The following is a 14238-nucleotide window of genomic DNA, read 5'->3' on the forward strand; positions in this document are numbered from 1 at the left end:
AATAACTTTAAGAAGAAGCTCATGTCTAGCATTTTTTACATAATTTGTCAGCAAATTACTTAAAGAACAAAGTCATGAAAGCATGTGCAAAGACACCAGCAGGTCTTCAATAAGTGGGTCACCATGGACAAATGACCATCCGGAGCAGCTGGATCCAACAGCAGACAGCTGTTTTCAGCAGTAAATCTCTGACTTTTGCAAATTAAAAGTGTCTATTTGTATAGCACTTTTAAAAACCAATAGGCAACTGTTTGCCAACATGTTAGCAATAACACCTTTAAAGCGTAACTCTCGCCAAAATGCAACCTAGGGTCTTTTTGTGAATGTAACAGAGTCAAACTTTCGTTTAAAAGCATATTTAGGACGGAAGCGTCACTTTTAAGATTTACCGTATCTTTGTTTTTCGGTCAAATGGCCTTTTGAATGGGAGTCCTAGGGGCACTTTTATGCTAGCCTCAAAATAGCTATTTTTAAAACACTAACTATCCGTGCATTTATATGGAACTAAGCTTTAGGAGCTTTCCATCTTTACTCTCCTCCCTCGACTATTCTTGACTGGCTCGATAGACGGCGACCGGAAGAACAACAGCTACAGTGGGTTGCTCAAAACCTTTCTTTTTAGTAAACTCTGTGTACACAAACAATGTTCTCAATGCTCGAGTTCATGTGTAGAGCCCCTGGTGATACTTGGAGCAAAGTTTTATGTTGTGTCGAGCCTTCTTAGTGTTTTAAAAATAGCTATTTTGAGGCTAGCATAAAAGTGCCCCTAGGACTGCCATTCAAAAGGCCATTTGACCGAAAAACGAGAATACGGTAAATCTTAAAAGTGACGCTTCCGTCGTAAATATGCTTTTAAACGAAAGTTTGACTCAGGTACATTCACAAAAAGACCCTAGGTTGCTTTGACAACTCCTTTCATACTAATGCCAATTTGTATGTTCTTAATATGCAAAATTTGTCAGTTGAAAAGTTGAATATCTTCCCAGAGCTTTTAGTATATTTTGTTTTTATGTCCTTTTCCTACTTGCATTTTGCAGATAGACATCGTTTCAAATATGACAGCCTTACACATGTCTGTAACTTAAAGAGGGAATTAAGTCAGCTGCACTTACGTTGGCCAGCCCTCCCCAGTGGAGACAGTGAAAAGGGTCAGGAAGGCCCACAGCACATTGTCGTAATGGAACTCATATTTCTTCCACTCTCTGGGCATGGCAGCCACCTCGTCCCTGTCGTAGTAGAGGAACTGTCCTCTGGAAGACATAAGGACATAAATAAAGCTGAGTGGGGTAAGACAGGTACAGGGTCTGGTTTTGACCACACAAACATTTGACGGTTTACAATTTAGAAGTTTCTGAGATAAGAAATGAGGAAGTGAGGGATTCTAGACCAACTTGCAGTCCTTCTGCAGGACCTTGGACTCATCTGTGCAGTAGAAGAATTTTCCCTTGAAGAGCTGAACTGCGATGACAGCAAAGATGAACATGAAGAGGATGTAAACAATGAGGATGTTCAGCACGTTCTTCAAAGAATTGACCACGCAGTCGAACACCGCCTGAGGACACACAGCACACACATTTTATTTAGGGATTAAGTGGAGAATTATTTCTGAATAGAGTTGAACACTATCATCTGTCAGGATGCTGAAATGTTACTCTAACTCTTCATTCAAATCTGAATCAGATTTGATAGAAATCTGAGTGGGACTAACCTGCAGGCCCAGCCTGGCCAGCAGGCCAAACCACTGAGAATTCTCACAGTATTCTATTTCTAGTGGCTACGCCTGCAGGTGCGTCCAGCTCAGTAAGTGCATTAACATGTAAGATACACAGCATAATAACTAATATGCTTGTTTAAGATCACTTTGCAACAATTCAAACACAAGATAAAAAAAAATAAATAAATAAAAAAGAGAGTAAGATGGAGCTGAGAGGAAGAAAAGCTTTTAACAGAGAAGTAACTTAACACTGTAAACTACTGATGCTATGTTCAGCACGATATCAGGTCTGTCAGGGGGAAAAAGTAAGCTCCCTGTATTCACAAAAGCCTGCAGCAAAATATTATTAACATCAAAACAATGTAAACACTAAATTGCCACAATGTGACTCCATTAAGAAAATTAAACAAAATCAGGAGAGAAATTGAAAGCTACAGAAGGGTGACAAAGAAATAAAGAAAAAAAAAAAAACGTTATCATAAATAATACTATAAGAAATACTTTACAATGCACAAGCATCACAGTCATCAAATGGGTGCTGTCAACCACAATTTCTAACCCTATTTACTGATGTCTTTATCACAGATCTAAATGCAGGTGTCACGCTAGTCACTTTTCCATTTCAAACATTAACAAGTGTGTATGCAAAGCCTGATATATCTTACTCCTCTGTGCTGCAGATCTCCATTGTTGTCCAAAAACTTTTAAAAGCACATCAGTGATCAACACTGTTGCACTGGGTGACATGTTCCTTCATTAGCATAAAAACGGTCACAGTCAAACATACTGTATGCACAGTCATACAGTATGTCATAGGGTAGTCTGGAGCAATGGAAGTACATTTCCAGAATAAAGCCTGACATCCTGCGCGTGATGTCAGGCTTTACACCTCCACTTCCGCTCTCTATATGTTGACGTTCTCAAAATCCCTTCGCTACAGGAAACAACACCAAACTTCGAGCTAGAAACACGCTGAAAATGGCAGGTTTTGAAGAAAATTTGGATTGTGCAGCAAGGCAGGCCTGCTTAGTTCTTTCGGGGTAAAGATTTACCAAGAATATGTTTACGGCATTTATTATCTAACTGGGACGTTTTTGAAACCGATTGGCGAGATTGCTATGGATGAAGTACACACAGCAAATTACGTTAATCCATGTGCCGTTTTCTTTTGCGGGGTGCAAATGTTTCACCAAAACAAGTTTCTTCCTGAGACTATTTTGCAGAGCCACCGTCTTTGCGACCGAAGCTTAGCGTCGCCCAAGACATTTGTGATTCGTTTAAAGAAATGCAAACAACCCAGAGTGTTTTTTTCTCATATTCCAGAATCTGTGGTGTAGCCAAACCTTATTCCACAGCGCTGTGGAAATAAATGCGGCAATGCAAGACTAGTCATAGGGCAAAAAACTAGCGCTCCTGTGGCCTGCCTTAATCACAGCCCTGCTAATCTGGCTAAATGAATACAAATAAAGCAACAACAAAAAGCAGAACTGGAGCAGGACCTTGAGTTTTGGCAGACGTTTGATGGTCTTGAGAGGCCTGAGCACTCGGAGAACCCTCAGTGACTTGATAGTGCTGATGTCTTTGCCTTTGGTCCCCCTGTGGAAAGCAAACACTGTTAGACCACACAGAATTATTTACAAACGACATGTTCATCAGATATTTTTCTGCATTACTTATATTACTAATAAGCAGGAAAAAATGTTTTTCAGATTGTAACTATGTTTGAAATGTGGCGGGAATCTGGATATAAATAAAAACCACATCCATGAGAAGTCAATTTTAAGTACAGAGCTTGAGTCAGGACCAGGACGTGGTTAATCTATATCGACAACGTTTCATTAAGGGGATTACTTAGGTGCCGCCGGAAGATCTGCCGGATGTCCCTCATTTTCGGCTGGATGTCCCTTACCTTCCGCTTTCTTTGTGTTGGCATTCTAAACTCCGATGGATTTATGAGGATTATGGTTAACTGTTCCTCAGATCTCTGCAGGGTAAATCCAGACAGCTGGCTAGACTATCTGTCCAATCTGAGTTTTCTGTTGCACGACTAAAACAATTTTTGAACGTGCACGTTTCACCAAAACAAGTTCTTTCCCGAGGTTATTTTGCAGCGGCACCTTTAACCCATCCCGGAATGCTGTGTGGACCAGCCAGACCTTCCTCTGCAGCGCTGTGGAGGAGGTCTGGTAAAATAACATTTAAGATGTAGACGCAGCATTTTGTTTCCTTCAAAACATATTTGCTTTGCATATTAGTACTATATACATTTACATTTATTTATTTGGCACTTGCCTAAAGTGAGGTATGAATCAGGTATAATCTAAGCCACAGTACATTAAGAAGCAGCCTTCAAGAATAAGTTGCACATCACTCACATAAGAGACACAAGGTTGCAGGTGCATCAAGTAACACATAAGTGCATAGCAAATTACTTCTTTTCTTTTGGAGAGAGAGAGAGATAGAGAGAGAGAGAGAGAGAGAGAGAGAGAGAGAGAGAGCCAGAGACAGAGAGAGAGAACATATTAGGCAAGCAAGTACTATCAGAAGAGATAAGTCTTTGTGCGATTTTGGAAGACAGAGTAGGATTCTGCTGACTGAATTAAGTTCCACCGAGGGAGAACACAGGAGAAGAGTTTGGATTGAGATTTACTGCCTCGCATAGTAGGATTAACCGTCATTCATTTGTAGATCACAGTAAATGAGGAGACTCCTAAACCTAAATGAGAGAGTTCAGGTAGGTGGGTGCTGTGCTAGTGGCCATGCTATAGGCGAGCAATAGTGACTTGAACTTAATGTGAGCAGTAACAGGGAGCCAGTGGAGTGACATGAGCTGTTTTTGGCTGGTTAAAGACCAGACCTGCTATTGCGTTAGTCTTTATGCTTCCAGTCTTTATGCTAAACTAGGTTAACCATGACATGACTCCAGCTCTGTGGTTAACACAGAGATATTAGACTAATATTGATCTTCTTGTCTTACTCTCAGAAAAAAGGGGAATATGCCTATTACCAAAAACTAATCATTTTTAGAGAAAGCCCAGCCAAAACATCATTACTTTGTCTTGCCAAATGTGTTTCCACTGTTATTTATTTATAATTTAAATTGACTTTAAGCAAACAAAAATATTAGGGTATGTTGAGCAGAAATTAACAAAGCAACCCAGAGAACAGTTCTTGACTTGATCCACAATTATAGTCTCTTGTAAAACTATGCACAGTAAACAGCTGATTCTATCAAAAACAAAACATCCAACACAATTCGTTTAAACATCTGTAAGCTGTAAAGTAGGTATGAATGCATTTTAGTATATACATGTCTATGACTGTACAGAGGTGGAGCGAAAACATTTCACTGACACTATTTGGGGTATTTTTGGGGTGTGTCATGGTTTTCCTGAGCAGTACACACTCAAATACAGACCTCACACAGAGGCATGCATCTCTTAACAATTCAGATGTGTGCATCATGTAATCCTGGTTTAGTACAAGTCAGTGTGAAATCGCATGCAATTAATTAATATATTCACATAAAGGTTTCCTTTGTCCTTTTGTTAAAAGGTCTCCATTTGAACATTTCAACAGTTAGTTTCTGTTTCTTCTCTCATGACTTATGTTCAACACAAAGACATATGACGAGCAGAGAGTTGGCAACCAACTTACCACTGTGCAACAAGTAAGAATAGTTGCTTCTCCTACTGTCTATGACTAATATTTATTTTATTTATGAAAATTCCACATAGTACCTTTCAGTGTGAAACAGCACAGCGAGTAGGCCTACTGAAGGCTAGTCATATTCTCCAAGCAATAGGTTATTCATTACATAGCAATACTGTGTTCAGGCATTTCTCAGTCTAAACACAAAAATAAATGTGTGCAGAATTTTTTTTTTTTCATAATCTGTTTTGGGTGATTCAAACTGACAACCTATAACTTCATACTCTCATGCTGAAAAATACCTGCTGATATCTAAATGAGTTTTCATTCCAAAATGCAAAATAAAGAATTTGTTTATACTTTATATATGATATATCTAAACTTAGCACAAAAAGTAAGGAAATTTGTGTTTGGTAGATTATTTCTCTGTGGTAACAATGCATTTTGGCAATAAATCTTATACCGTTGGAAAGCCTGTTTAGTTCCCTTTCAAATGGTGCTCCATTTGTAAGGAACATGCATTTGTGGGATGAGCAGCAGCGCTGAGTATGCGGGTTGCGCCCATGACAAATGTTCCAAATCTTCTCTGCCAATGCCAAACAGCTTATTCTGCCATTGACTCGTTTGGTGTTTGGTGGATTGGATGATTGAAGTTTGAAGAAACAAGACATATTGGCAATTTAACAATTTATTCATTTCACATACAGGAGCCTCAGTAGCGTGTGGAAGAACCATACACAGCCACAACAGCGGGGCACCTCCTCCTCATGCTGGTCACCAGCCTAGTCACACACTGCTGTGGGATGGCATCCCATTCTTCAACCAACATTTGTCGCAAGTCAGCCAACGTGGTTGTGTTGGTCACTCTGGCATGAACAGCACGCCCATGCTGATCCCACAAGTGTGCTATGGGGTTGAGGTCAGGACTGCTGGCAGGCCATTCCATCCTCTCCACTCCCACATTCTGGAGGTAGTCTCTGATAAACCCCGCCCTGTGGGGGGGCGAGCGCTATCACCTTGGAGGGTAGAGTTCGGTCCCAGACTATGGAGATATGGGATTGCCACTGGTTGCAGAATCTCATCTCTAAATCAGGCACCTGATTGGCAGCACCTGGGGGTACCAGAAGCTCAAAACAAGTGTCAATAGCAACAGCAAAATAACCTGTTTGGCAATGGCAGTGAAGATTTGGCAAATTTTTCATGGGCGCAACCCACATACTCTGCGCTACTGTTCATCCCACAAATGCATGTTCCTTACAAATGGGGCACCATTTGAAAGGGAACTAAACAGGTTTTCCAACGGTATCAGAATCAGAAGAAGTATAAGATGTATTGCCAAAAAGCACTGTTACCACTGAGAAATAATCTACCAAACACAAATTTCCTTACTTTTTGTGCTAAGTTTATTTAAACCCAACCTTTTGATTATGATTGTTATTACTGAAACTGACTTATAAAAATAATTAATTAAATTTAGGGCAATGAAATTGAAGTTATGACCTAAAATGGAAAGTACTGTTTGATTTCCACCCAAAAGGGTAATAACATTTTGGAATGAAACTGCTAAAACTATCAGTTGTTTTTGGTAGGCGGAGGCAGGTTTCAATTGAAAGCTGTCAAACAAAGGTTACTGTTGTGTTAAAAAGGAAGAATGGTAGTAAGAGAGGGTTGGATTTGGGGAAAAGGGTTGGGGTAAGGCATGGGTATAGGGTGGGGGGTCAGGGTAGCATAGGGAGGTTCCCCACCTGGTCACACCTTGTTGCGATCTATTTGGGGGAAAACAGTGGTAAAACAAAGTACAGCACATTTATAGATGCTTCAAACACACCAACAAAATAAAGCATACCTTTGCATCAAATGACAGCATAGTTTGTACCAATGAAAACCAATATAAGATTATATATTATGGTTGATAGCAAACAACTGGGTGGGTAATTCCCAGTAAAGAATAGGCTTCACAGCGGATTTAACTCAATTTAGCAGGTGTGAATGTGCCTATTATTTCTTAAGGTAGCCTATCACTGAAGTAACACAAATCAAAGCTGTGATTATGATGCTCAGCTCTTGTTCTGTAATTTGCACGTTGCTACTTCTAGCTCAACAAAAGCATTAAAAAAGAGCCTCTCAAAACAGCCGTTTTTCTAAATAATAATACTGATAATTTAATAAAAGAAAACAGAAATATCATTGCAGCCCTCAAAACCAAGTTATCATCACTAGCATATGGAGCTAATATTAAAAAGCAGTATTGCAGTTTGCAGCATCCAATGTGAAATGCACCAAAAAGCTGCAGACTGAGCTAAACACTTGAGTGGTTCTAGTCGGTGACATAACAGAATTACAGAATTGGCTTTGATGGGAATGCTATGATTCATTGTCTTTGCCACAGGCAGTCAACCAAATGGATTGCAGGCAGAATGAGCTTCAGAGACATGCATAGTGAGTGAATGACAGCTATCTATCAAACAGAACTTTTTATCTGTCAAATCAGCCCCTGAATTTTTTTTTTTTGGAGTTTGATTAACCTGCTGAAGCATCATATATGTTGGACTTGGAATGCATAAGAACAAGATAGAATCATAGCTGTGGAGTTCCAAAGTGTTCAATATCAAATGAATAGATCAGACATTATGAAATAAATATTCACAAGTAAAAACAGAAAAATATGTAATATAACCATAAAATAAACATGCAATATATTTTTTAAAACTCAGCTCACTGTTTTGAAATTATATTTGTATCCTGCTTCTCTTCATAATCACAGAGATACTGCCGGTACAATTGACCTATAAAAATTTGTTTTTATTTGAAAAGTGACTTTTCCATGTTTTTATTTCACAACACAACTTTTAATAACAAAATCACTGTCTGTCAATCAAGACAGACAGGGCAGAGCCAGTTATGTGATTGGCTGTTGCTTTGGTCTGAATGATGCAACAGCCAATCCCCATAACTAGTGCTGCCCTTTTTGTTATGAGTGACAGACAGAAGTGGCATTAAAACCTACCTAAACATTAAAAATGGCCATTGGGAAAAACGGTTTTGTGAAATTAAAACTATGTGAATTGGCTGTTTGCTAAGCCCTGCCCCCCTTACTTACGGTTGCTCCGCCTGTTAAGATCACCCTTGTTGGCACATATGTTGTTTACATTGATACACTGTAATGGTGGCAGATTTAACACTCAAAATGCTTAGAAAACAATGGGTTATTGATTCTAAACATAGGTAGCTGGCATCTCATTTCCAGCTAACGGACATCAATTTTTCAGCTAAAATAACAACTGTCAGATTTTATCAGCAGTACCTAGCTAGCTAATAAAGCTAACTTTAGCTCTATTTTTTTTCTATCTAATTTTTTTAAGCTGACTCGTTTTAAAACCAAGATATTGTAAAAGACATTTACATATGCTACATACATAATGTTATTCTAAGACTGGGGTTAAAGCTACATGTCATGTCACCAGATGATGAGCCATCCTTGAGACAAAATTACACATAGGCCTACTACTACTTGGTGCTCTTTGGATGCTTTTATATAGGCCTTAGTGGTCCCCTAATACTGTATCTGAAGTCTCTTTCCCGAAATTCAGCCTTGGTGCAGAATTACAGCCACTAGAGCCAGTCCCACTATGAGCTTTCCTTAGGATGTGCCATTTCTGTGTCTGTAGCTATTGAGGAGGAGAGGGGGGGGCAAAGTGGAGGGTGGGGGTGTGACCTTGACCAACTACCACTTTGCTCATTTGAAAGCCATGATGCCTCTCTCTCATGGGTGGGCCAAATTCTCTGGACGGGCAAAGCAGAGAAAGGGGAGGTAACCTTGCTCCTTATGACCTCATAAGAAGCAAGATTCCAGATCGGCCCATCTGAGCTTTCATTTTCTCAAAGGCAGAGCAGGATACTCAGGGCTCGGTTTACACCTATCGCCATTTCTAGCCACTGGGGGACCATAGGCAGGCTGGGGGAACGCATATTAATGTTAAAAAACCTCAAAGTGAAATTTCCATGCCATGGGACCTTTAAATAGCATGTTTTCACTTTTTACATTACAAGTGACAGGGCACTTATTTGGCAAAGTTGTGCTTCTCGGGTTGGGGTTGCTGGAGTGTAACCTTGCCCTAATCCAATAAATATCAAGACAGAGCTTGTAAGTGCTGTTAAATATGTGCTGTTTATGACGCATAATTAATGCAAAATTCATAGTAAATTCGTAGTTTATACTCATAGTCTCATACAGTAAATAAATAGGAAATGTGTTTAATGTAAAGGTTAAAATGAATGTGATGTAATAGTTAAAGATTTTAGTCCATTGTGTTTTTTGTTTCTCTCGGAACTAAAGTTCTCTGTTGTGGTTTCCACTGCTGCAGAATCTGTTAATGGACGAGGAAAAATCTAACGTGAGCACGTTACGGTACTCGGCTCTGCTAATTAAGTTGGAGTTACACTGTTGTAGAAGGCCAAGGCGAACAGTAAAGGATTTTCAAAGGATTTAAGAACCTCTTTTCAGGACAAGCAGCCAATGAGGTATTTTATCTTACATGTGAAGCTTTATTTATGTTTGTATTTTAATTTTTTTCGGTAATGTATCATTAATTTGACGTGCTTACTATGTTCATTCACATATTGTTCTCACGGCGTGACGTGGATGCATTAAGGACAGAAGAGCAAAGCAATAAACGCCCGTTTCAAAGAGCCAACCTGTGTCTGTGTGGTCGTGAAGAGAGCTACAGAGCTGTTAACGTTACCCTAAACTCTGAAATAGTAGCAACCAGGACCAGCTTTCACACAGTGGGGAAATACTACATAGTGGATGTGCCTGTTGAGAAGGGGGCTTTTTTTAAATGTAACCTGTGACCCAACAAACTAATGTTAGTAAAATGATACGTGAACTCTTGACCTCGCAAGCAGCGTTAGGCTACTACTTTAGATAGCAAACAAGTTAACATGTTTACATAACAAGTTTCGTAATATCAATTTAATATTGAACATTGGGTCTCCATATTATACAGGTTGTCCGTCACTGAAAAGTACCGTTTATGAGTTTCACTGATGAAAAAATATTCACAAATGCTATTCAGCACAGGTGTGGAACCAAAACATATATAATAATTATCCCCATCTACAGTATGATGCTGAGCAGGCAGACAAAGAATAAGTAGGGTAGTGTAGAACATAGTGCATTTAAATGGTGATGATGTGACAGTATGGTCATATGGCAGTCATTAAAAACCTATAGCTAACAGCATACATGTCATACAGTTTATCTAATGTGCATGCTAAGAATACAGAGAAGATTGATATTCCCTGAGACATACTCATGCCCTCCAGCAGCACCTTGCTTGTAACATTAGCAAGCCTCTGGTGAATTAATGATAGAGAATGTGAAATTGATGGTATCATTACAGTCCAAGCAGAGCTGTGGCAAGGCACAGTGCTAATGAAAACACCCCCCATCAGAGGCTCGGGGGAAGATAAGGATGATGAACACGCAGGTGACATGCCCCTCTATAGGTTAGGAGAGCATGGAGGAAAGACCTTTAGCCAAGCAAGTACAGGAAGATCTTAGATGGACGACGGGATGGGAGTGTGTCCCAGACACAGTGCACACTGCAAAAAAACACCCATCCTCACAAGCAATTTCTCTTCATATGCTGAATGTCTTACAGTCTTTTAAAAGAAAAATACACCTTAACAGCTGATGGTGATGCATCTTGTAAGTTTGAGCTAACTTTGCTGTTTTGCTCCTTCAACAATCACCATTCTGCACTAATAATCAAAATCATGATGGTGAAAGAAATCTAGTGAAGCAATTTTCCACTGACAGTAGCCTTTAGACCTGAATTCAATGCAGCAGTGTGTTGTGTTTTGAGAAAAAACTTGGCATGGTTCAATTCAGAGAATTTAGGAAATCAATGAAGAACAAGCATATTTGTGTCTTAGTTCCAAATGATGGGACACTTTCAGAGACCAATTTTTTGCATGTACATAAATTAAATTTTGAGCACAGAAGGGATAATTCCTTGTCTACAGTCTTCTTTTCTTGTATTTCTCTACAAAATATAACTTATGTGTGTGCAAAAATGTCATACGTGTGTTCTAAATGTCAAATTTTTCTCTCAGAATTGAGGTGCAAATATAATTCCATACAGTAGACAGGGCAAGTTTAGAAAGAGTGGTTATACCAAACCAGTTAACTCAATAGTACGAACAAAATTATCTTCTAGTAGAAATAAAGTTGTATTCCTCATCCTTTGACCTGCCTTTAAAAAAAGCCTGGATCCATTTCAAGAAGTAAGACTGAATATGTGAGGAAATTACTTGTTTTGGCAATGTAGGTGTATGTATGTATGTTTTCTCTCACATACAGTACATACACACATATAATGACACAAACAGGCAAGATGAGGGAGGTAGAGGAGGCATTACCCCATGAAGCTCCTTCAAATCGATCCCAGCACAGAAACAGGAAGAGGGTCATGTCAATAAACACACTACACAACAGCACAACACACACACACACACACACACACACACACACACACACACACACACACACACACACACACACACACACACTTCTTGCCCTTCTTGATCTTCTTGTAAAATCCAATAATTAAAATATCAATAATACTAATAGAAGTGTGGTAGTGATATAAATAAGTGAGATAGCTGAATAACTGAATTACAAATACACCTATAATGCAACAATTGAACTGTCACATAAAAACACCATATTGATGATCATGTACTATAATTCTAGCTCTATGAACACAGACAGGGCCTTCTAACATGGGCTTAAACTTTCATCCTAGTGGATCCATACAATGATTTGCATAACGTTTGCTCTGCCATCAAACCTGGGACAAGTCCATGAGTCCCATAAGAAAGTGGGCACTCACTAACATACTTGATCCACTGAAGTTCGGCATCTAATGGAAAGGCAGGGTTTTACATGTGTTCACAGGACTTGAACTATAATACATCAATCATTGTTTTATTATGCACAGGCTTTGCCCTGTAACAGGGCATTATATGATATTTACCAAAAGATGAACACTTCCTCTGTTAATTTACTTTCCAGTTTTTGATTTATACATACGGTTTCTTTTTCTTCTAATAAACATTTGACAGACTAAATGCTGTAAGACGGGTTCCTGCCCCCCACAGTCCACATTACATTACATTTAAAGTTTGTTATATACAGTATATTACACCTGACACACCAGATGAGACCACCAGTCACCACCAACTCTGATGATCAGGATTAACTATTTACTAATTGGAGACATCATATTTTATGACAAAAAGACAGGAGTTATTGAACTTACGAAAATGCAAAAGCCACCAGCGCCCCACTGACCACTATGAAGTCCAGAATGTTCCACAGGTCTCTGAAGTAGGCTCCAGGATGAAGCAACAGGCCAAGGTCCACCATCTAAACCAAAAACACCATTATGTCTTTTTATTTTTTGTATTATTTTTATTTTACTTTTTGCTGTTTTATTTAGTTTAATATCTATTACATTTATTTATTTTAAATTAACTTTATTTTGATATGGAACTATGTTATGCCTGTATTGAGTGAGTCTATTAAATTATATATCTTGTGATTATTGATTATCCTATACTCTTTCTATGGTTAATTGTGTATTGATTAATTGTGTATTAAGTATACGATTGAGGTGTGTAGTTTCTGTCACCCACATCAGGAATTCTATGTAATGACAACAAAACTGTCATAGACAAACGGTGACTTAACCTGTGTACGTGATCTTTTAGCGATTGTTGCAGTGACGTTAAGCCGAGAAAGGGTGGCTGTAAGTCCATACAGAGCTCCGCACTTTGCAGTCTTTTTAGCGGTTGTTGTTGCGTTTAGCGAGAGCACAAGCTTTTATGACTGTCATCATAGCCAGCATCTAGCTACTGCGCTGCGGAGTAATGTCTGGCAATGCAAGACTAGCATCTAGCTAACATTGACATTGTGGGACATTGGGTTCAGCGTTTTCAACCTGGCAACACCCGTGAACTTCAAGTCTGGGGAGGAGGGGGTGGGGGAGACGGCTCTCTCCAGTATTTCGAATTTGGACTGCAGTAACCATTTTAAACGCTACCTGTCAACATTACATATTGCACCTTTAATTGAGGATTAAAAAGTGCAGTGAAAGACAATGAAGTCACGAGGTTATCAGTGTTTAAATGTGTATTCATCTGCATGCTTACCTTGATCACCATTTCAAAAGTGAAAACACCAGTGAAGGCATAATCCAGATATTTGAGCACCTGCAAAAGAGAGACTTAATCAGTGCTGAAACAGACGACAAATGGAGAAATGTATTCTCCTCTGGGTGGGGTCATGGCATATAATGCTGTGTGTGTAATAATCATGTAATCATATCAGTCTGTAGGTTTGTGTGGCCTGTTTTAGGCACTGCATATAAAGTTGTTAGCATTGAACACCAGAGTCAATTATTTACCAAATGGAAGATAGTATATATGTTCTTATTACTTAACAGGTTAATGAACTTAAGGGTAACTTCGTTTTTTTTTTCAACCTATTTTCCTATGTTTTTGTGTCAACGATCAACGATCAACAACGATCTTTGAAATTGGTCCAGTATTAAGCAAAACCGCTGCAGCCAGCACAGCGAAACAAGCTGTAATGTAACGTAAATGGGCAATTGCAGAGCTGTTTCTGGTTAAACAAAAAATATTTTACTCTTTAACAGAAAGGTCTATCTCTGTAGGGATTTTTTCCATAATGTTGTCACCAATTACTGGACCAAGTTCAAAGATTTACAGGTTTACATTAGTCACTTAAACATCAATGTATGGGGAAATTGGGTCCAGGTTGAAAAATACTAAAATGACCCTTTAAT

At 39.0% G+C, this 14238-nt stretch overlaps 1 protein-coding gene across 4 annotated transcripts in view; it reads right to left on the reverse strand.

Annotated features, from left to right (window-relative positions):
- Positions 1-14238, reverse strand: part of cacna1ba (calcium channel, voltage-dependent, N type, alpha 1B subunit, a) — a 189440-nt gene that overhangs the window by 60857 nt on the left and 114345 nt on the right. For all 4 annotated transcript variants that reach the window (XM_035996446.1, XM_035996445.1, XM_031300885.2 and 1 more), the window contains exons 23-29: positions 13583-13642; positions 12691-12797; positions 11789-11800; positions 7111-7131; positions 3214-3310; positions 1392-1552; positions 1113-1250 (exon numbers count right to left, since the gene is read on the reverse strand). In XM_035996446.1, the coding sequence (XP_035852339.1) occupies positions 1113-1250; positions 1392-1552; positions 3214-3310; positions 7111-7131; positions 11789-11800; positions 12691-12797; positions 13583-13642 (596 nt within the window). The remainder of the gene's footprint in view (positions 1-1112; positions 1251-1391; positions 1553-3213; positions 3311-7110; positions 7132-11788; positions 11801-12690; positions 12798-13582; positions 13643-14238) is intronic.

This window comes from Sander lucioperca, chromosome 2, assembly GCF_008315115.2.
Source record: "Sander lucioperca isolate FBNREF2018 chromosome 2, SLUC_FBN_1.2, whole genome shotgun sequence".
NCBI classification, from domain to species: domain Eukaryota; kingdom Metazoa; phylum Chordata; class Actinopteri; order Perciformes; family Percidae; genus Sander; species Sander lucioperca.